The 24,396-nt window shown below is 40.6% G+C and overlaps 1 protein-coding gene across 5 annotated transcripts in view; it reads right to left on the bottom strand.

The window, feature by feature from the left end:
- Positions 1-24,396, bottom strand: part of RAPGEF2 (Rap guanine nucleotide exchange factor 2) — a 197,918-nt gene that overhangs the window by 126,585 nt on the left and 46,937 nt on the right. For all 5 annotated transcript variants that reach the window (XM_057419200.1, XM_057419197.1, XM_057419199.1 and 2 more), the window contains exons 2-3: positions 12,314-12,384; positions 5,331-5,387 (exon numbers count right to left, since the gene is read on the bottom strand). In XM_057419200.1, the coding sequence (XP_057275183.1) occupies positions 5,331-5,387; positions 12,314-12,384 (128 nt within the window). The remainder of the gene's footprint in view (positions 1-5,330; positions 5,388-12,313; positions 12,385-24,396) is intronic.

Raw genomic sequence — 24,396 nt, 5'->3', positions numbered from 1 at the left:
ACTTGTTTTTATGATACCACCATCATAGAACTTCTTGAGCACATACAGAACATAAAAGCACTTCTTCACAACACAAATGTATGCATCATAAGACAAATTTCAGCGAAGTGGTCTCAGCAGAGCCGAAGAAGAATCTTTTAGCTCATTTTTGCCACATTTCATTGCACAGTTAAACCAGGCGATGCAGAAATGTGCAGCAACTTTGGCATCACTATTTGTTGTTTTGTATGAAATGCTCCTATCTTCCTACGGGTGTTCAGGGCAATATTCTACTGTGAAAGAACACTGAATTCACTAAATGTCATATTTATTATAGGACTTAAAAGTTTGACCCTTAGATACCCATTCTTAAAGACTACTCATAGATAGATCTACTTCTCACCTGTCCTTGTGCAGAACTACTGTACATTAATTGCATAGACCTGAAGCTGCAAATAAAACTACAGCTTAGTCATAGACACACCCAGATGCTTTACAGCTACATCCAAAATGCCTACTTGACTTTGTATAATGCACAATATCTGCACTTATGAGAGTACATCTCCTTCCTGGAAAGAGCATCCTCCTGAGGAAGCTCTGCAAGGACCCTGCCAGTCGCTGTCCCAGGCCCACTTCCCCAGTGCCTTTAGGTAATCCTTTAATGCAAAATGTCCCAAAGCTATGCAAAGCTGATGCCCTCCAGCATTTTTCAGACATTCTACTCTAGCTCACAAAAGGCACTAACATTTTCATCTAGGAGAACTGTAAGCATCTGAGTAGCACCCAAAAAGTCATATTCCCTTATTTCCTTTCCAGATTTCGCTTCAGGCTTTGACAGCTGGGACAAGCCAGCTCTGGAGCAGGCCACATGGATAGCCCAAACCAAATGGGTTTGGGTCTTGTGATTTGCCATGGCGATGTAATTCAGAAACCTTGGCTAAGACTGAATAGTGATATTACAGCTACGAGGCCCAAGAATTTAGTTCTAAACTTGGACACATAAAAGAAGACCAGCTGAAATTATCTATCTTTATCCTTTTTACAGCCTTCTCCACTTCTCATCACCTATTCTCTCCTCACCACCCATCCCCATACAAGCACTACAGTCTTAACACGGGTGGATGTTTTTCATCAGATTGTATGACAAGCAGGGAATGGGGAAAAAAGGCAAAACAAAACATAATTGTACAAATACATCTATTTGTTACACATCCTGCCTATCATAGACAGTAATTTGGAAACTAAAGGTATTACGATTTCTCAATTCAGCTGTGGACATTCTCTGTAGGAATAAATCTTATTTTACACTGAACTTTTTCCTCTCCAATCTCCAGTTTATATGTACAACTTTTTTTTTTTTTAAATACAGTCCTCTGAAAGCACTGAATTTCATTAAAGCACTGAACACTGTGCAACTGAATGAAATAAAAGCACACAAACATGTTGATGTTAGACAAGAGCTTTTTCCAGCCATAGACACTAACACTACGATTCACTTCAAGATGTCCAAGAGATAACTAATTATTCTTTAAACACTTATCCTTTTCTAAGAATCAATGCAATCAAAACGAGTTACAGTGCTACAGATTGAGAAATTTATTACTGGTAAGAGCTTAAATCCAAAATACACATCTTGCAATCCTCTCATTAAGAACATGTGGGAGGTAGAACTATATATCCTATAAGGCTTTTATTAGAAGGAACTCCAAAATCTAAACCACACTTTACTTCACAATAACCTGAGTTGGAGTTTGCTTTGTCTTAAAAAAACAAAACAAAACAAAAAACACAAAAAAAAAGAAAACCACCAAAAAAAAAAAAAACACACAAAAAACTATGTTATAAACAACAACGAAGTTGGTTCCAGGTTCAGCTGCTCAGAAACTAAAAGGAATGCAGTCACAAAAACATGTTGTGCTACATCATGGCATTCAGAAACACATGAAACTTTATTACCGAATTACTCTGGACAGCAGGTCATCAAAACCTAAAATTTTTAATGCCAAATCCAGTATCTTTAGAAAAGAAAGTACGAGAAGCTTAAGGACATACAAGACTTTCTTACAGAAATAGTAAGACAAACACCACTGATGCACAGAGACAGGAATCACATACAGCCCCTGCATGACAGTGTAAGAGAAAAAAGGGGGTGCTTCTTTTAAAAGAGGCATATTCATTTTATTAGATGCAAAATGTTTAGTGCTAAAGATTCCTCTCTGCCATCATAGCAAACATTTCAATTTTGATCTGAAAAATTTTGTCCAACTCTCAAGAGGTATACGCACTCTCTACAAATCTGCTAAAACTTTGGTTTCCAAAGAAAATGCTAATTAGAAACTTACTGTTGGAAATGTCAACAATTACTATTATGCAGATAAGAAAAAATTACCGTATTTCTTCTTTGGACGACTGATTATACATATATATGTATGCACATATTGATTGATTAATGGCTTGGCTTCACGAGCAAAGATTTGGCAAGGGCTTTAACCACGCTTACTGCAAGCACGATGACCAAGGGCAAGTGGGATAAGCAAATCTGGTTGGAAAAAAGGGTGCTTCAGCAATCAGGAAGTGTCCGACCAGGACCTTCATCTCCTGCACAATCTCGAGCTACCCATGTGCTGGTCTGCCCGCATGCAAGGTTGGATCTGCAGCTTCTCATGCACCTTGTCACCTACCGTTTAGATCCTTACCCATCCATACAGACAGGTGAGAGTGAGCCCTTCTAGCCAGCCCAGTGGATTTTTTAGGTGAGGCGCAGCTTGCGCAGAACTGGCCCCACCCTTTACACCTGAGGCTTAACTGAACATATATATATCTCAAGCGACTGAACTAAGTATTTTTTTAAATGGTATCTTTAAATAGATTTGAATAAAAGGTAGCAGGTAAAAAAAAATAAAATCAAATAAAATATCAGGTATGTGTGTCAAGTAAAACTCAATTCAGAAATTTTTCCAGGCAGATTTTAATCCCTGTTATCATTAACTTCACATCAAATTAAAGTAGTATGACGACTGGCAAATGAAGAATAACTCAAGCTGAACTGCCACTTTTAATAACCCAGTTTCCATTTAAACAGTGAGATGGCCGTAGGGTTTGAGAATTTGTCACTACCATGTACACCCGCTGATAGTAAAGTAAAGGCAGATGAGATGAGCTCATTTTAAACAACGTGCTCTATTTATTTTATCCCTTTGGTCATAAAAAAAAATCCATAGAGATATTATGAAAATTAAAAACTCCTTTTAAAAAATAGAAGAAAAAAAAAACACTGTGTCTGTACAGAGCACAGATAATTCTTTTCAGCATTTCATACATGCATTAGAAAATCAGCTTTTTATAAGTACAGCTGACAGGGCAGATATGCACAAAATTTTCACAATGAAAAAGTTTTGATCAAATAAACAGCATCTATGTTAGTTTTCATGTTAGTACATAGGGATGAAGTTTTAGCTTATCCACATTGAGACATTAAGTTCTGCCACAGGGATGACAGGACAGGTCAATTAACAGCTTCAACAGTTGCAGCTATTTTAATAGATTTTTCTATTGAACACAAGATTAGCACCCAATTTCAGATTTCAAGGAAAGTCATGGTGGGGGGAGAAAAGGAAAAGTTGTAACTTAAGAGACCAAATTTAATGCTTTTTAACACCTTAGCGTTCATGATTAAAATAAGAGATTCAAGTGATAAATGCTGCATGTTCAATAAAAAAAACCACTAAGTTGTATGCTATAAGTTTATTTCCTATAGCTCATAACAGAGTGGATTGATTCTAAACTATCATACTGCTTATCTCCTGTAGCGCTCAAAGAATTTTTCCAGTGTGTGTACTATAAAACTGGAATTCTAGGGTTTTTTTAGGGAAATACATCTTCACACATGTTGAATTTGTGAGACAAAACAAAGGATTCCTCCAAGTTCATTATCCTAAGAAAATAGAACAATGAAATTAGGCTCCAGGTTCCATGGGATTTTCTTACCAAGTAGATCTCAAATTTTTTATTAGAATAAAATGTAAAGCTGTAACTCAAGAGTAACAGAACATATATTTCTGGCTTCAACATACTGTTTGTTTTTTTTAACTCAATGTCAACTTTCAGGTTTAGTCCATTAAACATTAAATCAGAAATGTGAAATGCTAGAACAAGCACATTTTGCATTAGCATCAATATCCAGAAACTGCTAAACTGCCCATTAAATATACTGAATAAATCATGGGGAAAAAAATGTCAAGAAGTGAGTAAATAGGAATGACAGGCAAACAACCAAAGTGAAGATGAAGTCACATGAAAGGAGTGACAAAGGAAATCAGTGCAAAAGAATTGCAAAAAGCACTTCAAGTTAACCCAGATTTCACAATTTTCTATTAGTGCATTTTATTTCCTGGCAACTTTTGCCTGCCTTGAGTATATGCACAACTAGCAGCCTTGATCCTTTCAGCATGTAATTTAAATTAAGTCAAGAGTTAGAATAAGCCAAGATACCAGGTTTAAACAAAAATTCTAGTACACATAATGGACACAAATCACCTGCTTAGAAAAGGACAAACCAGCACAATTGTCACTAGCAAATTAGTCTGCAAAATGAGCGAATATTACATTGGTCTAAATGAATTTATCTATAGATTTTGACCCTGTACAATTTCCATACATGAATGATTACTGGGTTTCATTAGAGATTAGTTTCACTTTGCTGAATGGTCAAGGTTTAGCATTAAAATTTGTTCAATCACATCTTCCTTCTGACGTCAGTGTAGGAAAAAATACACATGTATAAAAGAAGGCACACAGGTGCATTCTTTGTACAATTAAATGTTCAAATAATGCCAGATAACACAAACAAATCTGCATGTCTAGGGGCAGTAAGTGAAAGTCTGATTAACCTTTTGTTTCAGTAAGTGGCTTTCATAAATGCAGCAATTGCAGTCCTCAGATCTCTACTGTAAATCTGGGCTGACATTAGATCCCATCCCTGTTAATTATAAGCCATGTTAGATATGTCAATTTGGCACTTCTGGCACGAAAAGCTGGTCGCTACTAGTTTGACAAAATTGAAGCGAGACTAAATGACAACATATTCTAATGAGAAGACATCCCATGTACTATAATTCTATATAGGCTCACTGGTTAAAAAAATTAACACAACACACATCACCAAGAAAGAGTCACTCCTAGCTCCCTTCTCTGGCACCAGCAAATTTCTGCACTGACAGTGAAAACAAAGTGGTTCGTTTATGTTTACAACTGTGAGCTGGGTGAGAGAGTTGGCATTAAACACTGTCCTTAGCACAGCTGAAATGAATTAATCCTTTGAACATTACACAAAAGGAAGCAAAAATACTTACTAGTATAGAACTTCATTTGCTTCATGCCTTTCATATCTAACAGTTTCACACATCAGTCTGAAAGAGAAGAAAAGAAGTCATTTTTAATTATGATTCCTGTAAGTGTCACAAAGACTTCACTTTCTGAAGTTAGTCAGCATTTCCATCATGCCTCCAGCTCTTGAAGAAACTAACCACCAATTTAAAGCTAAGCTGACTTTTAACTTAAGAGAACAAATCATTAAATCTAAGCATTTAATTTATTAGGTCATCCAAGATCAGTGTGTAGTCTGCCTGGAGCCCGGATCAGGGATATCACCAGGGCGCTCCCCAACCTGGTGCACCCAACAGACTATTACCCGCTGCTGGTCTTCCAGACAGGTGGGGAGGAAGCTGCTTCCCGCAGTCTGAGGGGGATGAAGAAAGACTACAGGACCTTGGGGCGGATGGTGAAAGAGTCTGGGGCTCAAGTGATCTTCTCCTCTCTTCTTCCATCTTCCACTGATGTGGGAAGGAATGGGAAGATTCAGTTCATGAACAATTGGCTTCGAGACTGGTGCTACAGGCAGGGCTTTGGATTCTTTGATAACGGCTGGTTTTATAGGGCACCAGTCTGGACAATGACAAGTGAGAAAGGTTTGTCTCACAGAGGGAAAAGGATGCTGGGGCATGAATTAGCAGGGCTCATTTGGAGAGCTTTAAACTAGATTCGAAGGGGGATGGGCTTGTAGCTGGGCTTGCCCCAGTGGGGCAGCGCTCCAGAATTAATGAAGACTGGGAGGCCTCCTACAATCCTAGGGTGAAATCGGTGTGCTCAGCTCGCTCCCTGAAATGCCTGTACACCAATGCGCGCAGCATGGGAAATAAGCAGGAGGAGTTGGAAACCTGTGTTAAGTCAGGAGATTATGATCTGGTGGCAATTACAGAGACGTGGTGGGACAGCTCACATGACTGGAATATAGTCATGGAAGGCTATGTCCTTTTCAGGAAAGACAGGCCAGCCAGGCGGGGTGGTGGGGTTGCTCTTTATGTGCGGGAGGAACTACAGTGCACCGAGTTCTGACCAGGGACAGATGATGAGCGAGTTGAGAGTCTGTGGGTGAGAATTAAGGGGCAGGCTGGCAGGGGGGATACTGTTGTAGGTGTCTGTTACAGACCACCGGATCAGGGTGAGGAAGTTGACGAGGCCTTCTACAGGCAGCTGAGAGCGGCCTCACAGTCACAGGCCGTGGTCGTCGTGGGGGATTTTAACTTCCCTGATGTTTGCTGGAAGGACCACTCGGCAACCCAGCCGCAGTCCAGGAGGTTCCTCCAGTGTATGGATGATAACTTCCTCCTGCAAATGGTGGATGAGCCGACCAGGAGAGCAGCGCTGCTGGATCTCATCCTCACTAACAAGGAGGATCTGGTCGAAGCAGTAAGGGTTGAGGGCTGCCTTGGTTGCAGCGACCACGAGATGGTGGAGTTCAGGATCTTGTGTGGCAGGACTAGTAGAATACCAAGTAGAATTGCAACCCTGGACTTTAGCAGGGCAAACTTTGGCCTTTTCAAGCAATTGCTAGGGGAAATCCCATGGGCAGGGCTGCTTGAAGGTAAAGGGGCCCAAGATAGTTGGTTGACATTCAAGGACTGCTTTTTCCGTGCTCAAGATTGGAGCATCCCGACACGTAGGAAGTCAAGGAAGAGGGCCAAGAGACCTGCGTGGCTAAATAGGGAATTGCTGGGTATGCTCAAGTGGAAGAGGAGAGTTTACAGGTCATGGAAGGAGGGGCTGGCCACTTGGGAGGAATATAAGGCTGCTGCTAGAGGATGTAGGAAGGCAGCTAGGAGGACTAAGGCATCCTTAGAATTAAACCTGGCAAGAAGGGTCAAGGACAGCAAAAAGAGCTTTTTTAAATACATGGCAGACAAAACTAACACCAGAGGCAATGTAGGCCCACTGATGAACGAGATGGGTGCCCTGGTGACAGAAGATAAAGAGATGGCAGAGTTACTGAATGCCTTCTTTGTCTCTGTCTACTCTGCTGCGGGCAGTCCTGAAGAGCCCTGTACCCCTGAGACCTTAGATGAAGTCAGGTCGACGGAGCAGTTTGCCTTAGTCGATGAGGAATGGGTTAGAGACCAGTTGAGCAATCTGGACATCCATAAATCCATGGGTCCAGATGGGATGCACCCGCGGGTGCTGAGGGAACTGGCGGAAGTCATTGCTAGACCACTCTCCATCATCTTTACCAAGTCTTGGGAAACGGGAGAGGTGCCTGAGGACTGGAGGAAAGCAAATGTCACTCCAGTCTTCAAAAAGGGCAAGAAGGAGGACCCGGGTAACTATAGACCGGTCAGCCTCACCTCCATCCCTGGGAAAGTGATGGAACACCTTATCCTTGGTACCATCTTAAGGCATATCAAGGATAAGAAGGTTATGAGGGGCAGTCAACATGGCTTCACCAGGGGAAATCATGTTTGACCAATCTCTTAGCCTTTTATGAGGAAATAACACGGTGGATGGATGATGGCAGAGCGGTGGATGTGGTCTACCTTGACTTCAGCAAAGCATTTGACACAGTCTCCCCCAGCATCCTCACAGCTAAATTGAGGAAGTGTGGACTGGATGATCAGGTAGTGAGGTGGACTGCGAACTGGCTGAAGGAGAGAAGCCAGAGAGTTGTAGTCTATGGGGCTGAGTCTAGTTGGAGGCCTGTAACTAGTGGAGTGCCTCAAGGGTCAGTACTGGGACCGGTATTATTTAATATATTCATCAATGATTTAGATGAGGGAATTGAGTGTACTATCAGCAAGTTTGCTGATGACACTAAGCTGGGAGGAGTGGCTGATACGCCAGAAGGCTGTGCTGCCATCCAGTGAGACCTGGACAGGCTGGAGAGTTGGGCAGGGAGTAACTTGATGAAATATAACAAGGGAAAGTGTAGAGTCCTGCATCTGGGCAGGAACAACCCCAGGTTCCAGTATAGGTTGGGGAACGACCTGTTAGAGAGCAGTGTAGGGGAGAGGGACCTGGGGGTCCTAGTGGACAACAGGATGACCATGAGCCAACACTGTGCCCTTGTGGCTAAGAAGGCCAATGGCATCCTGGGGTGTATTAGAAGGGCGGTGGTTAGTAGGTCGAGAGAGGTCCTCCTTCCCCTCTACTCTGCCCTGGTGAGACCGCATCTGGAGTATTGTGTCCAGTTCTGGGCCCCTCAGTTCAAGAAGGACAGGGAGCTGCTGGAGAGAGTCCAGCGCAGGGCAACGAAGATGATTAAGGGAGTGGAACATCTCCCTTATGAGGAACGACTGAGGAAGCTGGGTCTCTATAGTTTGGAGAAGAGGAGACTGAGGGGTGACCTTATCAGTGTCTATAAATATATAAAGGGGGAGTGTCACGAGGACGGAGCCAGGCTCTACTCAGTGGCAAACAACGATAGGACAAGGGGTAATGGGTACAAACTGGAACACAAGAGGTTCCACTTAAACTTGAGAAGAAACTTCTTCTCAGTGAGGGTGACGGAACACTGGAACAGGCTGCCCAGGGAGGTTGTGGAGTCTCCTTCCCTGGAGACATTCAAAACCCGCCTGGACGCATTCCTGTGTAACATTATCTAGGTGTTCCTGCTCCGGCAGGGGGATTGGACTAGATGATCTTTCGAGGTCCCTTCCAATCTCTAACATACTGTGATACTGTGTGATACTGTGATTTGTTTTAAGACTCTAGATGTAATTGCTCCCATAAAAAAAAAAAAAAGTCTGGAAAATGGGTAAAGTGATACTGGTCTCATTTTATAAAGCGATCTGACAAAATTCAGTTGCTGTATAAGGAAACTATTCAGAATTTTAGAAAATGGATGGAAATCTATGATATGTGACACTAATCAGATATAATAGGATATAAAAACTGCTCCCTTTTTCAAGTCAGATAAATCTGACTATTTATCAATAAGATGAAACAAGGAATTATGTTGCAAGGTAAACTGATGCTTCTCATTTTGCAAAAATTCAGCAACTTAAAAAGTTTCCATGAGATTTTAATGCTGAAATCCCAGAGGGTTCAAAGCGGAGAGAATTTCCTGCAGGAAAATCCTCTGTCTACAGGGGAGGATTAAAGAACTTTTGCATTCATGGTCTGCCTGAAAAATGTGCCATAACAGACAGCAACTATAACAGAACTTACCAATATTAGGAAATACATGTTACTTTGGGACAAAAAAAAAAAAAAAAAAATCAACATGCCATTTCTGTCTATTAAGGAAATGGAGCCTGTAAATTGCTGGGGAAGACGGGTGGGAAGCAAACAACACCCCCCCACCACCCCCCCCCCCCCGCTTCCCTTGGACTTTCTCTGGCTCTAAAACAGGCTGCAAACATCAAGGCTATTTGACAGTCAGACAGAGATTTGCCTCAGAGGCTCATGTGAACATTCAAATGAGGAATTGTATTTAAATTTGGGAAAGAAGTTCTCATTCCTCACAGGATCAATCATCAGAACCTCAGCACACCAATGAATAGTTGCCTGCAATGATATTCTAAGCAGACAAATGTGCTCAAGAATTCCTGCTCAGGCAAAAATCCCAAAAACGTTTATCTGAGGCCTGGAAGAGTTGGTCTGGGTTTGATGCGACTTTTAAAAGGCTTCTTACTGCTATCTCTCATCATTTCCTAGATCATGCATTTCAATAGCCAAGAGGCTCCAATAAAAGTTACCTTAGCACTCATTTCTTTCACGATTTTGCTTATTAATTCAGCCCAAGTAATAATGTTTTTTCTGTCTAGAAGTGGCAGGCTTATTTGATTTAAAAACACCTACCATGGCCTTTCCTCTGTCTCCGTATTTTAGATCTACTCTTTAGACTATCTGTGAGATCCTTTCTTATAGGCAATGTCTATACTGTATGTAATTATGTATTATGATTTGTAGATCAATTTCACTTAATGAAACAACATCTTGCATCCTGGCACAGCAAAAAAAACTTTCTGAACCACAGAATCTTTTCTTATTCAGACACTGGTCCCCGCCATAAAATCAGGTCTTGACAAAATTCTTTACAGACACCAAAAGCTACTGCCTACTTCCACCTCTTGGATTCTCATCATCTCTCTCTGGTCCTGCATTTTGAGACAGAACGGGGGATGGTCATGACGTTACTGGTGAGACAATAGCAGAAGAAAAGTCACTGCTAGAAGTAAGATTTAAAAATCAAAATGCTGCTGAAGGCCAGTTTGTGCTCTGCTGGTCTGAAACGATACTGGGCAATAGGCCATGTAAGAGTAGGAGTTACAGGAAACAGAGTCACTTCAACAAGCAAGTTTTGTCCCCCTCGAATCCAGAATGAAGGAAGTACATTCTTGATAAAGTCATGCAAGTTGACCACTGACACTGCCCCAGTTTGGTCCCATTATGAGGGCAGTAATAGGGGAGAAAATTCCTCTTACAGAATGTAGCCAAGTGTTTCAATTCTTGTGTTAAAAGTTACATATAACAGTGACCAAGTAGCACAAACTAAATTGCTTCCTCAAATACTTGAAAAATTTAATTAGTTCTGGTTAATACTGGTGTCTGATTTTTGCTCAAACATGATCTTTGTCTGCTTCCTAAACAAACCTAATAAATTCAAGATGAGATCATCAGCAAGCTTTAAGTTATTCACTACTAGAGGCTATATTTAATACATTAGTTTTTAATGCATCTCGGAGGGTTTTGTGGCATCCCACCCCCAAAGGAAATGTTGTATCCTAAAGGGTACTATAAAAGCTGTCTGTCCCACATCTGCTGAGAGCCCAGCCTTTTCCATGTATGGTACTGTAAACAGAAGCTCTCTTCTAGGAATTCACTGTGCTGCGAGAATAAGTTCCACACATTCCTCAGCAAGAACCTCATTCTGCACAGGAAGCCAAGAAGCAAATACCATGCAACCATATGTGCGCACTTTGATCTTTGTAAACAAGCTAACATCAGTTCAACTCCAGCTACGCAAAACTTGATGTGCTAAAAGACTTGCATACAATTGCATGGCACAAAATACTTTAACTGAATGGGATTGTGGCCTCCTTCCAAAGCAAAAGTAATTACAGAAACTCCTTTGAAGTCAACAATTCACATTTCACGTTGCAATGTCTTGAGCACTTTGAGGAAAAATAAAACCTCGTCTTATATTTTCTCCAAATTACAGAATACTGGCTGGGGAATGTGCACTCTGACAGAATGACGAAGCAAGAGATCAGAAATTGGAACCTAAACCAGCATTAGTCAAAGTTCCTTCAGCATCTTCAGATGTGGCAAATGTTGGCAAATTCTAGGATGCAAAATAACAGTAATTCATCCTCTCTCCCTGTAGAGCATATAGGAGATGCACTGGCCTTCTCCTCTACCTGCCAGCCTCACACCAATGTCCCAGTACCCTTAGAAACCTCTGCTGTAGATGTCTACGTGACAACAACTGAAACAGTAACTTAAAAATCAAGCAAACACAAGTCTTTACAAAAAAAACAGGAAGTCCATCTGGAAGTTCTTACTTCAATTTATGAAGCATTTCAATTAAACAAAATGGTGACATTTATTAGTAATCTTTTACTAAGTATCATTTGCATACATAATTTGTCAAAACATCCACATGAAAGCAAATATAAACTGCACAGAAGCTGAATAACAGACCCTGTTCTTGCGATTATTATGTTACATAAACAATTTGGACTATGTATGGACTTTCATTCAGGATTGGAACTTGTACCCTTTATGTAAAGCATTTACTTCTAGCCCAGAAGTTTGGAAAAAAAAAAACACATCCATAATAGAAATCAAAAGAAACAAATAAGCATACACATATGCACACATACAAGGACAAAGTCTTAGGACAATAAAGAACGGAAGAATTTGATGCAGTGATAGCCAGCTTTTCAGTTTGAGGTAGCATACACAAGAGTAGTGCATAGTTACCAAAGCTACTGTTCCTTTGATTTGTTAGTGCATTAATATACATATATGTGCGCGTGCATTCAGTGATAAAGTACCATACCTTAGCTGATGCTCCCTCAGATTAGACAAAGCTTCCATTCCATGTAAATAGGAATATACGATCTCCAAATCCTACAAACATAAAGAAAACATTATTAGGATTCTCAATTTGGTACAGGCTGTTAAAATAGTTTCTGCAGAGCATTCAGAGCTCTCCTAATAGGGGCAGCAGAAATATTTGAAATAACACATTTACAAGAGATTAAAGACAAGTTGCAGGAATACCTTTGATTCTACTTTGGAACCTGACATTGAGAAGAATGATGGTATGTCCACATCAGAAAATACAAACACAGAAACCTTTCTGCTTTTGCTGTCATTACATCCAGGAAACAAGCCTGGTCCATAATTCCAGTGAGCTACTTTGCAACTACCACTGTCCTGCTTCTCAATGCCAACATACCCAAAAACCTTATTTTATAAAGCAAACTCATAGAAATTTGTCTTTTCATGTTCAGAAGAAAAGAAGTACAAAATAGTCTAACAAAATACCACATTTACATAAACATTTATAAAATTGTATCCTCTTCAAATAGAAGGTAAACCACAAGCTTCACCAAGAAGAAAAGTTGGCATGAACAGAAAATTCTTGGCATGAGATAATAAGAAAATCATAAAGACAATCATGGTTCCATGAAGTGTTACATTCAACCATTGCAAGCTTCCAATATCCACCTCACAAAACAACATTAATAAAGACATGAAAACAACACCCAAGACTAAAACTTCCTAAGATGCGGCTATGGAAACACTAATGTCAGTCTAGAGGCTTTGTTAATGTTATACAGCACTTAAGAGAAAACTTCAGTATAGCCCACAACTTCTAGAGTGATTCCACTTTTGCTTATGGATTTCATGCTGTTTCATCATCAGTTTTTTAAAACTTGCTAGTTAAGAGACAATGTATTATCCCTAATTCACTGAAAATCAGAGCAGTAGCTTGCAACCAGTAGTCGATGCTGACAAAGTTGAGAATAAGCTAACAGCACTCTCAGTAACAATACCACTCTCATAACCTACAGTAAGATGATGTTTTCAAGTAATTGAATATATCAAAGCTATAAATTTAAAAAGATTTGGTCATTGGGAAATATTTGCATATATAAAATTGATCATGAAGTACAGAAATACTGTTTTCAGACACAATGAAACGATGCTAGATGTGGTATTTGGGCAAAAATGTTAGGAATGGAGTTGCACAGAGAACTTGAATTTAAGTAAGAAAAATAAAAATAAAATCTAGTTAAATACTGTGCTTGTTTAAATCATGATACAGCTCAGAAAAGATACCAGGAGTTACACTCAATGGTTAAGACTAAATAGGTGTCTTTCATTCAGTATTGAAAAGAACATCTTTCACTTGCACTGAAAAAAAACACAAATACTCAGTTTGAAAAGTAGAAGAAAAGCACAAGCCAAAACACTGATTGCACTTCTATTCTTGTCCTTCTGTGCCCTTGCTCTCTGGAGGCTTTGGTCCTCCTGTGAGGAGCAGAGGACACATCGAGGATAAAAGTAACTATGCATGGTTTGGGATGGAGGGAACTTGCACACAGAAGGCTTAGAAGAGAAAATACAGTAGTTGCTTGCCTTCTGCCCATGCACTCTACATGCACACATCCCCTTTTTTGTTAAATACTAATGAAAACATGCGAAAGGACTCATCTGCCACAGTCCGTGACCTGCTCATTTGTCACACAGGCTGGGGGTGAGCAGAGGCTCCCAGGAGCAGCATCAGGGAAGATGCACCCCAACAGACCCCATGCACCGCTGCTGCTCACCAGACGTGCCAGACTGTGAGGCACAAGCCATCAGCTGCCATGGGAAGCTGGGTGTGGATCACTGAGGATCAGATCCCTATAGCAGTGGATTACGTGGAAAAGGTCTGGCCACAAGGTACTACTGTAATTCATTTCCAACAAGCAGACAGAAGACTAGGAGAGTAACCTTCTGCCACTAGCTTGCACGGCAGCTTTAGCTGCAGCGAAGGTTTCACAGACGGATGAAGAACCATTAAGGATGCTGGGTTACAGGGATTCACAGACCTAAAAGTGGAAGTGCGTCGTAAAAGGCGCCCATGAACATCTGGTTTCCAAAACCTAGTGACCAACCTTGCAGATGTACAAAGCCATCAAGAACACAGGTTATGAGTGCTCTAGAGAAATGCAGCTGAACTGACACAGAACAGGCGGGACGCATGAAATCACTGAAGGGAGTCATTCTGACCAGTTTCACAAGCAATTGGCAAGGTAACATTAGTGACCACTTCTTAAAAAATAATCTTTATTCAGAATACAAGCATACTTATCAAATACTGGCAAACACAACATTCCACAGGTGTCCACAACAGGAACTGCAGGTAGTGGAGATACTTGAATTAAAAAAAAAAGCAAAAAATCTTTTAAAGAAAGAAATCCAGAGAGATCTGAAAAAACAGAAGGTAAGAGAAAAAAAAAAATTTAAAAACCCAAACCAAAGTACAGCTCTGCCACTGCTTCCATCAGGGTTACTGGCTGCACCCACACTGGGATGATAAATTTGAAGACATCTTATCACAGAGAAAATTAAAGTGGGGACTTTGGTTTGCAAAAAAAAAGCAGCAAGAAAACAAGAGCCCAGACAATGGGGTCCTACCAAAACAAAATCATTGCAGCTGATGTGCACTGGCTGTTCCTGAAAAGCGCTGCAGGCCGTTCTTTAAGCCGTATCTTTCGAGAAGGTGTCTAGCAGGGAACAGCACCCCCTAGCATCAAAAGCATGGCACTGAAATGTAAGTAACAACCAGCATTATTCCTTTCAGTTAAATTCTCTGTAACACTGCAATGTACAGAAAACTAGAGTAACAGTCAAAAGAGCTGAATATGTTTTCATACATTGTCAGTAGACAATGCATGCTTCTCGTCAGTCTGTAGCACTGAAGAGCAGGAAAGCGATTTGATGAAAAGTAATCATAGTATCAAGTCATCGTCATTAGGTCACCACTGTGTTCCGTTTATCTCAGGAAAACCTATGCTTTGCTTACTTAACAAGCACTCAATATCAAACATAAGTAGCTTTTTCAATTTCTTAATTACAAGTGAATTAATGGAATGTGAGAGTCCTTCCAAAATATTTGCCCCAAATGTTGTAAAATCCTGAAGAGATTCCAAATGCTTGAAATGATGGTTTAATGAAAGCTATTTCGCAAAAATAACACACACACATAAAACTAAGGCATGTAAGCTATGACAGTTTGTTAATTTTGATATTCTATCCACTTGACAAAAAGCTACACTTTTGAAATTCTCAGGAAAAGAAGTTTGCCTTTTGAGAAGGATATGGTCTGTCTGTGGGATTTATGCCAGCTAGCTGAGCAAATTCAACCGCATTATGACTTACACAAACATTTCTGCTAGCACGCAGTGTTCCTGAAAGCTGCCTCTAACTAATCCAAGGAGTACATAAAAGCATGCAAGTGATAGCAGCGGTTTGATGGGGTTTTGTACTCAACACGTGGACTCAAATTGCCACAAGGTGGCAGACTGAGACATCAGAACTTCAGAGAGCTACTCTTTAGTTTTTCCCTTTATCCTTTAAAATACAACTTTATAACAGTTTATGAATGTCAAGAGGAACAAAGCTAAACCTCATGCTACAGCTGGTTAAATGTTCTGCTCCGGGAAGGACTATTTATACAAAAGCACAGAGGAACCACCAGCTTCTTGCTTTCTTGTTCTATCCAACTAGCAGAACTTAAAAACCCAATAAATTTACCAAAAGCAATGCAAAGTAGCTGGTCTTGCTACAAGAATCAAGTTCTACCCATAGGCTGTGGCAATAGATTGAAAAAACATCTCAATGGAAACTCCAGAACCAAAAATTAAATGCAAAGCACAAATAATTAGTGCAGGTTTCAAAGCATGTTTTCATTTAAATTAAGGCTAGAAGACTGAAATCTAATCTACGCTTAAATTTGTCCTGCAGCCAGAGTCGTATGCTTGGGTTGCTGTGTATGAAGCAGCCTGAAATTTGTTTAATTCACTGTTATTTCTTAATTTGTTTGTTTCTGTGGTGTCAGCTGCCCCAGTTTAAAGTTTCAACTGTACTTTGAAACAAGATGGAGAGACTCAAGTTTTAACACAGCTCAACTTCAATTAGAGCTGCAGAAACACATAGGTCTGCAACCTTACCTCTGCTCTCCAGTCTAATAAAAGTCTGAGTATTTATGCCCAGACATTGCTATCCATTTCATTTGTGCTTCAAACGTATTTGGCAATGCCAGTTGCACAAACCAGACAAACACAAACCAGAATGTTGGCCTCAAATTCATACTAGCTTAATGAAGAATTTTTTTACTTTAATAAAGTGATAGAAATGTGAAAATTTACTTCTTTGGACTGAAAAAGTTAAGCCTCTAAAAATCGCAGACTTACACTGGTTTCAGTCCTGGTTTGCATTAAGGTGTGAAACTACAGGCCCAATTCAACTATTCATCCTTGCCACAGTTAAAAAGCAAAATGCTGAGCTGAGAAATTCACTGCTCTCTCAGAAATTCACTCATTTCTGTGAAGCAGCAAACAAGTGAAGAGAAGCTTTCATCTTATAATAGTTTGGTGTATTATAAATCAAAGGGTAAAAATAAAATACAAGCTAATTCTTTAATTCACTGCCTTGGAGGATGAAAAAAAGGACCTTTTCAAAGCAGCTAATATTCACCTTAGGCTCAAAAAGATCTGCCTGCTGAGTCTAAGCAGGTTTTGAAAGGCTGATCTTTGGTAACTAACTCATTCTTTACGTCCCCTGCAGCCACCCATCAGTGGCACAAGGCTGGGTGAAGAGGTGGTCCACAGCCACTCCTCACCACGCCTGGCAGCTCCAGACACCAGCCCAAGCCCAGGTTTCACTGCTGTGAAAACAGGAGGTCCCACCCTGTCCCTCCCCGCTGCGCCCCTGCCACCTTCCCTAGCCCCAGGACAAATACCTGCTCACAGGGACCAAACTTCAAGCCTCTCTGTTGGCAGCATCTGACCCATGAGGTCCAGCATCAGGGTCATGGAGGTAACAGCTCATGCAATGGGGAGAAGGTGGGACCTTAAAGTCCTTGATGGGTTTAAACAGACCGCGAAACCGCTGGCAGAAAGGGAGGCATTTGTCATTTCTATATGGCTGACTAAACAGTTAGCTCCAAGTGAAACCTCCCTTTTCTCATCAAGTATTTTAATGTTTTTTGCCCCAAATCATAATATACTAAGAACAACAATGGCATTTTTTTCTTCCTAGTGAGCAATGAAGCCACAATCCAAACCCAGGCTGCTGAAGTCCTGCCTCTCTTTCCTTGTGGCCACAGTATCCTTTTTAAATCCTTTTCTTCTCATATACAGCAACTGAAATAATTTGACTCTCAGCCACTTAGGAAGCTGTACCAAGCATTTATATTTTCTTTTTTTACCCTCTAGCATTGATTTAGCACCTGTCCATCTGGCTGCCTGCACTAAGGCCAAAGCAATGCCCGCATCGCCAAAAGAAAGAGACTGGACTACAGCAACATCAATCTCATCTGGCTTAAACAGAAATTTGTGTGTCCTCAGAAGAGCTGTGCCTGCTCCCGTGTGGGTTTGTTCACATCTGATTCACACTAATATGCCAGGCTGTCGTCAACAGCAACTCGGGAGACATGCAAGTTACTGCTTTCAGAGACGGCAACCTCCAAAGGAAAGGCAGGGCAGCAAGGGGGGGGGGCGGGAGGGAAGCTATGTCAGTTATACCAGTCAGACCTATCTCCCAAGGCAATACTTTGCCCCAGGGGTGTGCTCTCAACTTGCAAATATTAACCTGCCAAAGGACAGCAGCAAAACCACAAAAACTGACTTAGACTATGACAAAAAAATCCAGTATTGCAGATACCAAAATCCCTGCCACGCACACATGAAGTATTCATCTTCACCTCCAGTTTCCCAGCACTGAGAAAACAACAACAAAGCAAACTCTCAACTGCTGTGCAGGAGCATGCCCAGGTATGTGCAGACTTATCAGTGAGCCATACTAAGGCTAATTTGTTGAAGAGATTAAAATGAAGTATTTGTCATGTACTACAAATTTTTGACATTCTTTTTCTCACATCAGCACCTTCATGTTCAGGTGGAGGGTGCTGCCACACAGGAATCCTGCCAGAATCCAACCTATTAACATTATAATTTAAGATAAATTATTCTTTCTAACTTCACTGTAAGCTACCACAACATTTTCCTGCAAGCCATTCTTACCAGTTTACATACAGATCTGTGGCTTAACAACACTAAGGCAAAGTATATAGGAAACTATTTATTGACTCAATGCTGAACTGGCAGCTACACAGATATATATGAAATATTTAAGCATGTGAAATTACATGTCAAATGACCCAAATTGGTACTTCTATGAATGAAATCCCATGGGCCATATTTTAAGGATGAATACAGATTATGTAATATACTTTTGTAAATTTACCTGAAACAACTATTTCCTTTAAATCAGCCTATTTTGTAGCACATAAAAAACTGTAAGCTATCAAAGACTAGAAGCTCATTCCAGAACACAGAAAAAAACTCCCAAATCTTAATACATTCAGTTTCTAAGCATAGTCTAAGGTGTAAAGCTAGGTCTGTCAGTTTTGCATACTATCAACTGGTATTTCCTTTAGCCAAGCTTGGCATTTTTTAGAAATGACAGAAAACTTTCAGAATCAACCCTTTCTAATGATCTCACGGAAGGGTTGAAGAAGTTCCTATCCTGTTCATCAACAACACTTAGCAATTTCAGATGTGATTTGCTCTTCTCTACTGCTGTGGAACTCCTGTTTTCCTGCCAAGGGCAAGCCAGACCTATCCAGTCACCACCCATCCCAACACAGCCCTCCCTTTCCCAAGGAGAAACACCATCAGCTCCTAGACAAGCTGCAAGCCTGGAAACTCAAAATTCATGACACAGATTCAAGAGGACTCAGCTCAGCAGAGTTGTTCTGATAGGCACCATCTATCACACCACGTTGCCATTATCATTGCTTCCTTTTGCCTGGCACATGAAAAATGTAAGAAGTGAAAGGGTGGGAAGCAATAACGAGTAATGTTCAAGACAGGTGGGGAGCAAGGCCAGGTACATGGGTAGGAAGACAACTATTGTAGTAGAGTAGCTTTGCTATCGCCAGTTTGCCATCCACTAGCCTAGTCTACCTTTCCATCAACTTCCTGTTCCAGGCTTGGCTTACCTCAAAACCGCAGCTTTCCATGAAAATGTTGAGACAATTTGGAACTGAGGAGTTTCTAAAAACAAATACCTTCTTACTCATACTCCAAATAGATAACTAGGATTTAAAGGCAATTTTTGAACCTGAAGGCCTGTTCAAGTCCTCAAACGCCAAACTGGTTACCTGAACTTCAGCCAAATGTATTAGTGGCCACTAAGGTTCTGAAAAAAAATACCATCTTAAACCTATATGAATTCATCTTGACTAACATGCATTGTATTTCAGGAAATTCATGACAAAACATTACTCCACAGTAACCAAGCATTTAGTTGCTTCGGAATCAGCCTTCATCAGAAGGGGAATTTACAGGTTACCAAACCAATCCAAGTCTTCCATCCTCTGCTTCAGCTTGTATCGATCTTGTTAAGACTTGCTGACACACACAAATCATTATTTTTAGCTCCACTGTGGGAAGGGGATAGGGACATTTGTGCTGGGTTATGGGTGGAATTTTAAAACTTCATTAGAAACAGGAGGAACAAGCAATTTTAGTCTGGAACTGAAGTATCTGCACATGAAGCTAATCAGGATCAACTCCAAAACCTTGTAAAGAAAAAGGAGAAAACCCATTTTCCTGGTTTGTCTCAGTACAGACAAAAATCTGCTTCTCCAAAGACTTCAACTGCATTACTGCCTTAAAGTCAGAGCCTGGAGAAACAACACAGGATCACAGTAAAATAGCTGTAGAGAAACAAGATGTTTCAATGTGATCCTTAAATCAGCCTTCCTGTCTTTCAAACAGACTTTGTTTTGTGAATTTAAAAGAAAAAAAAAAAACTCCCTCAAAAGAAAATTATATTTTACACTCATATTACATGTTTATTTTTGCATTTTAGATTCTTTTTCTAATTGGAAGAGGGTTTAAAACCTCTACTTCCCTGTAATGCCTCACAGATTCACCTGTAATAATAAACCAGGCTTTGGTTTTCAATCTTGCCAGGAGAACCTGCTCAAAGGTATAAAAATGAGTGGGAAGGTTCAATGACCCACCCACACTAACAGACTGTTAACACTGGCTCAAGATTAGTACAACTGATCCAACATATCCTGCTAGTCATAAAGCTTTTAGCCGAATAAAGAAATTAAGACATTCATGAATCATCCCATAAGATGGGGATAAACGTGGAAACGGTAGATGGGAAATTAAAGCCTGCCATCTTGTAGGAGTCAGTGAACAAACTAATGAGCATAGGAAATTACAGGGTAGTGCCATGCATTTCTTTTCTGCTTTCCAGACTCTCAGAAGTCAGACAATTAAATGCTTAACACAAAAGCCCAAGTTCTGTAGTCAAAAATCCAAAAGATGGTCGCATATCCAAATGCAAACAAAATGGTTTCACTACAAAAGATCTCTCCTACTGACTGCAGAGTCCATAATTATGAAAGGCACTTAAGTTACCCACCATTAAAAATATGTAATTGCCTTTTCAATATTTATAGCCAACAGTTGGAAGCTTGTATTAAATCTGTTCTACCCATTTTCACATTCATTTCGCAAACATTCACATCTTTTGTTGCAGAGCATGCCAGTTCCTAGGGCTTTTCCTTGTCTTTTTATTGGTAATGCTGAGGAGAATCTCGAATTGTTCTGAGGCAGCATGTTATTTTTCCCATGTTGTCCACTAGCTATATAAAATAAGACTCAATATCCCACTATATGAAAATCAATCTTGTGCTAACAAATATATCAGTTACTGAATACAGTGGGACTTATTTTTAAACAACTACATGTAGCAGAGATGAGTTTTATGTAAATTTATCCAAATACAGAGGACCATAACGATTGGCAGCTTTAAATAACAAAATTCGTTTAAAATAAATAAATAAATTGGAAAAAATAAAGTGACACACAAAGCACTTTAAAGGACCTCAGGAGAACATCAGCAAGAGCAATCAGGTTGGCAAGGAGAAGGAGACCACAGTATATCAGGTAGGGCTGCCTACTAAAAATAGGGTTAGCAGTTAGCTGTGCTTGGGGGATTCCCCAAGAGCTGTCAGAGCAAGATTAAGATATGACAACTCTCAGATACTTTTGCTGGGGGTGAGGTTTTTAAAGTGCTTATTAGTCTACAGGTTTTAAAGCAGCCAGGGTTAATACCCATAATACCAGTCTAAGCACAAGGACTGTAGCCTAGACAATCTAGGCATAACTGAGCCAGCCAAACTGCCATGAAGGAAGTACATCACTCCAGACTTGGCCTAAATGAAATCTTCATACAATTTTCCTTATAGTGGGCAAGAGCAATCTATTGTCTGAAAAAAAAAAAACATTCATTTCTGGAAAGCCTGGGTCCTGGTACTTCAAAATCATAGCCAAGTAGTAACCACAGCTTCAAGTATTCCTTCTTCAAATGCATGATTTGGACCAGACTGGTCAAGGGCTATTGGACTGGAAATGGGCTATTTGGACTACAGGGTTGGATTAGACCTGAGAGGTCCCTTCCAACCCTAACAATTCTGTGATTCTGTGATCATTAAAATATTCCCAATGATATATGTTTTGCAGTATACTGACTGGTATTCACAGCATACCAGATTTGTTAAATGTGGCAGGTATTCCAAATCACAAGCAAATAAGTCACAGTGAGATTAAAGCGCTGTCTTTTGTCAACTAATCTGCAGTAACTGCTCATATGAACAATTTAAGTTTCCACTGCAAAGAAACTTTGTGAATTTCACAATGGGCTAAGCCAGCAGTGTTGTTCAGTTGATGGAGGGGTATCCCAGTAAGCCACCACTGCACAATCACCTGCGTCCATCTGTCTGCACCTGAACTTGTAACAGGCCCCACTGCTCACATTTCATCTGACTTTTCAGGCATACTGGCATTTTACCTTGCTGTTAAAACAAGACCTTGGAATGGACCTCCTTGTGCCACTGGGACCAAGTAGCTGAGCAATGAACAGGGGGTTTCAGCACTGTCCCAAGTGCTGAATATCATCACACTCCACCCTCTGCTCATTGCATTTTTCCCTTGTCAAGAAAAAAAAAAAAAAAAACAAGAAAAAGAACACACAAAACAACAAAAAAAAAAACAAACAGACCCAGACGCACAAACCTCACGCTCTGTTTGAGAAAAAACCCAGCCAGCCACATGCTCATTTCCAGAATCACCCAGAGCATTACAGGTACCTCCAGTTTGCAAACTGAAGTCTTCCAGAAGCCCCCAGTGCAGGGGAGACCCTGACCACCCCTCCCGAGAGATTACTTGTTGCAAATGACCACCACCAACCCAGGGTTGAGCGGGTCAGGAGCTCCTGCAGCTCACTGGCTTATTACCATGACAGCTTGTAACCAGAAACAAAAGGAACCAGCACGCGCCTGCCAGGATTTGAAACAGAAATATCTCGGTAGTACTATAATCAACAGAAAATACAGTGAGTTATTTTCTGTGGCTGGCCTACAACCATTTTCTATTGCTGGCTTACAGCCAACCAAAGCAAAAACACAAAACAAAACAAAAATAAGTTTGCCTTTCCAACCACTGAGGCAACAGCGGTATTTGCTGAAGTAAAACTGCACTGCTCCTTTTTGCTTTGGACAGTTTTGGTTTTGATTAAGAAAAACCATGTTGCTCAACTTCTTTATCAATTAAAAAAAAAAAAACAACTGATACAATAAAAGCATGGGGGGGGGATATTATACTACAACTAATTACAAAGGTTTATACCCTGACATACATCTTTTATATTCATGTGTTTGAATAAAGCATTAAGATTCACTTAGACAGACCCAACTTTCCTAACATTCAAACATGCGACTCTTCTTAGTTCAGCTCACACTTTAAACAAAAGCTTTGTCATTTGGTTTCATGTTTTAAAAGTTATTAGCAAAATATCACATTAATTTATTTTTTTGGAGCAGCTGAACTTACAGCAGCATAACTCAGAGCATTTCTTGCAACAGACACTAATCTTAATTGAAGTATCAGCAGTAGGTCACGTGAAAATTATTCCCAGGCTATCAGGCAACTGATCACACTGAAGTATGTATTTGCATGGCAAATCAATCCTCACCCAAAAAATTCATCTCAAAAGCTGCTGGTGGTCACATCCTCCCAGAGCTGGGATGCCTCTTCTGTGCAAAGGAGGCAAACATTAGAAAAAAGCTAAAATACTTTCCACAGAATAATCTCCAAGCCTGAATTTATTTCTTAGCCTAGGTATCTCCCAAAATAGAGGTTGCATTTAAGTATCTCCAAATGTTTATATTCTGGGTTTGGTTTGGTGGGGTTTTTCCTCCTCTTCCTATGAGCAGTGTTGTTTTGTGGGGTTTTTCAAACACCTGGGGATGAATCAACTTCCACCTCTCAGATGGGCCTACCAGGGAACCCTGCTCTGATCCAATTTGAGCAAATTTTTGCACTCTTAGGAGCAGAATCAGCTAAGAAGTTTTCATATCAAATGGGTAAAACACCCATACATGTCAAGCATCTGTAGTGTTATGGTGATTGTGAAGTATGGCCTCTCTCAGGTGACCCCCTCTGCAACCTAAATGCAGCTCTGAGTATCATAAAACAAGACAGAAAAAACAAGCTAACAGATTTCCATTGCCAAATGGGATGGACCTTATCTCAGGCCCAGGGAGAGCATCTGATGCCTCAGTGAGCCAGCCCCACTTGCCAAAGCCACCTTTCTCTCTGACTCAGGCTAATGCACCAACCCTTTAATGGTCCAAATCCAACAAGCAGAGGCTATGCATGCCCCCGCAGCCAGCCCATGTGAGGCTGCCCTGGCACGAAGGGCACGTGGGACCACCCTGGCTTGGTGGCAGAGCAGGCAGATGAGCTGGGTTAAGCCCATCTGTTCCGCCTTTAAGATGAA

Source organism: Pezoporus wallicus, unplaced genomic scaffold (genome assembly GCF_028554395.1).
Source record: "Pezoporus wallicus isolate ANWC-B61680 ecotype Strahan unplaced genomic scaffold, APGP_CSIRO_Pwel_v1 contig_2384, whole genome shotgun sequence".
In the NCBI taxonomy this organism is placed as follows: domain Eukaryota; kingdom Metazoa; phylum Chordata; class Aves; order Psittaciformes; family Psittacidae; genus Pezoporus; species Pezoporus wallicus.
This window is presented reverse-complemented; position numbering and strand designations above follow the sequence as displayed.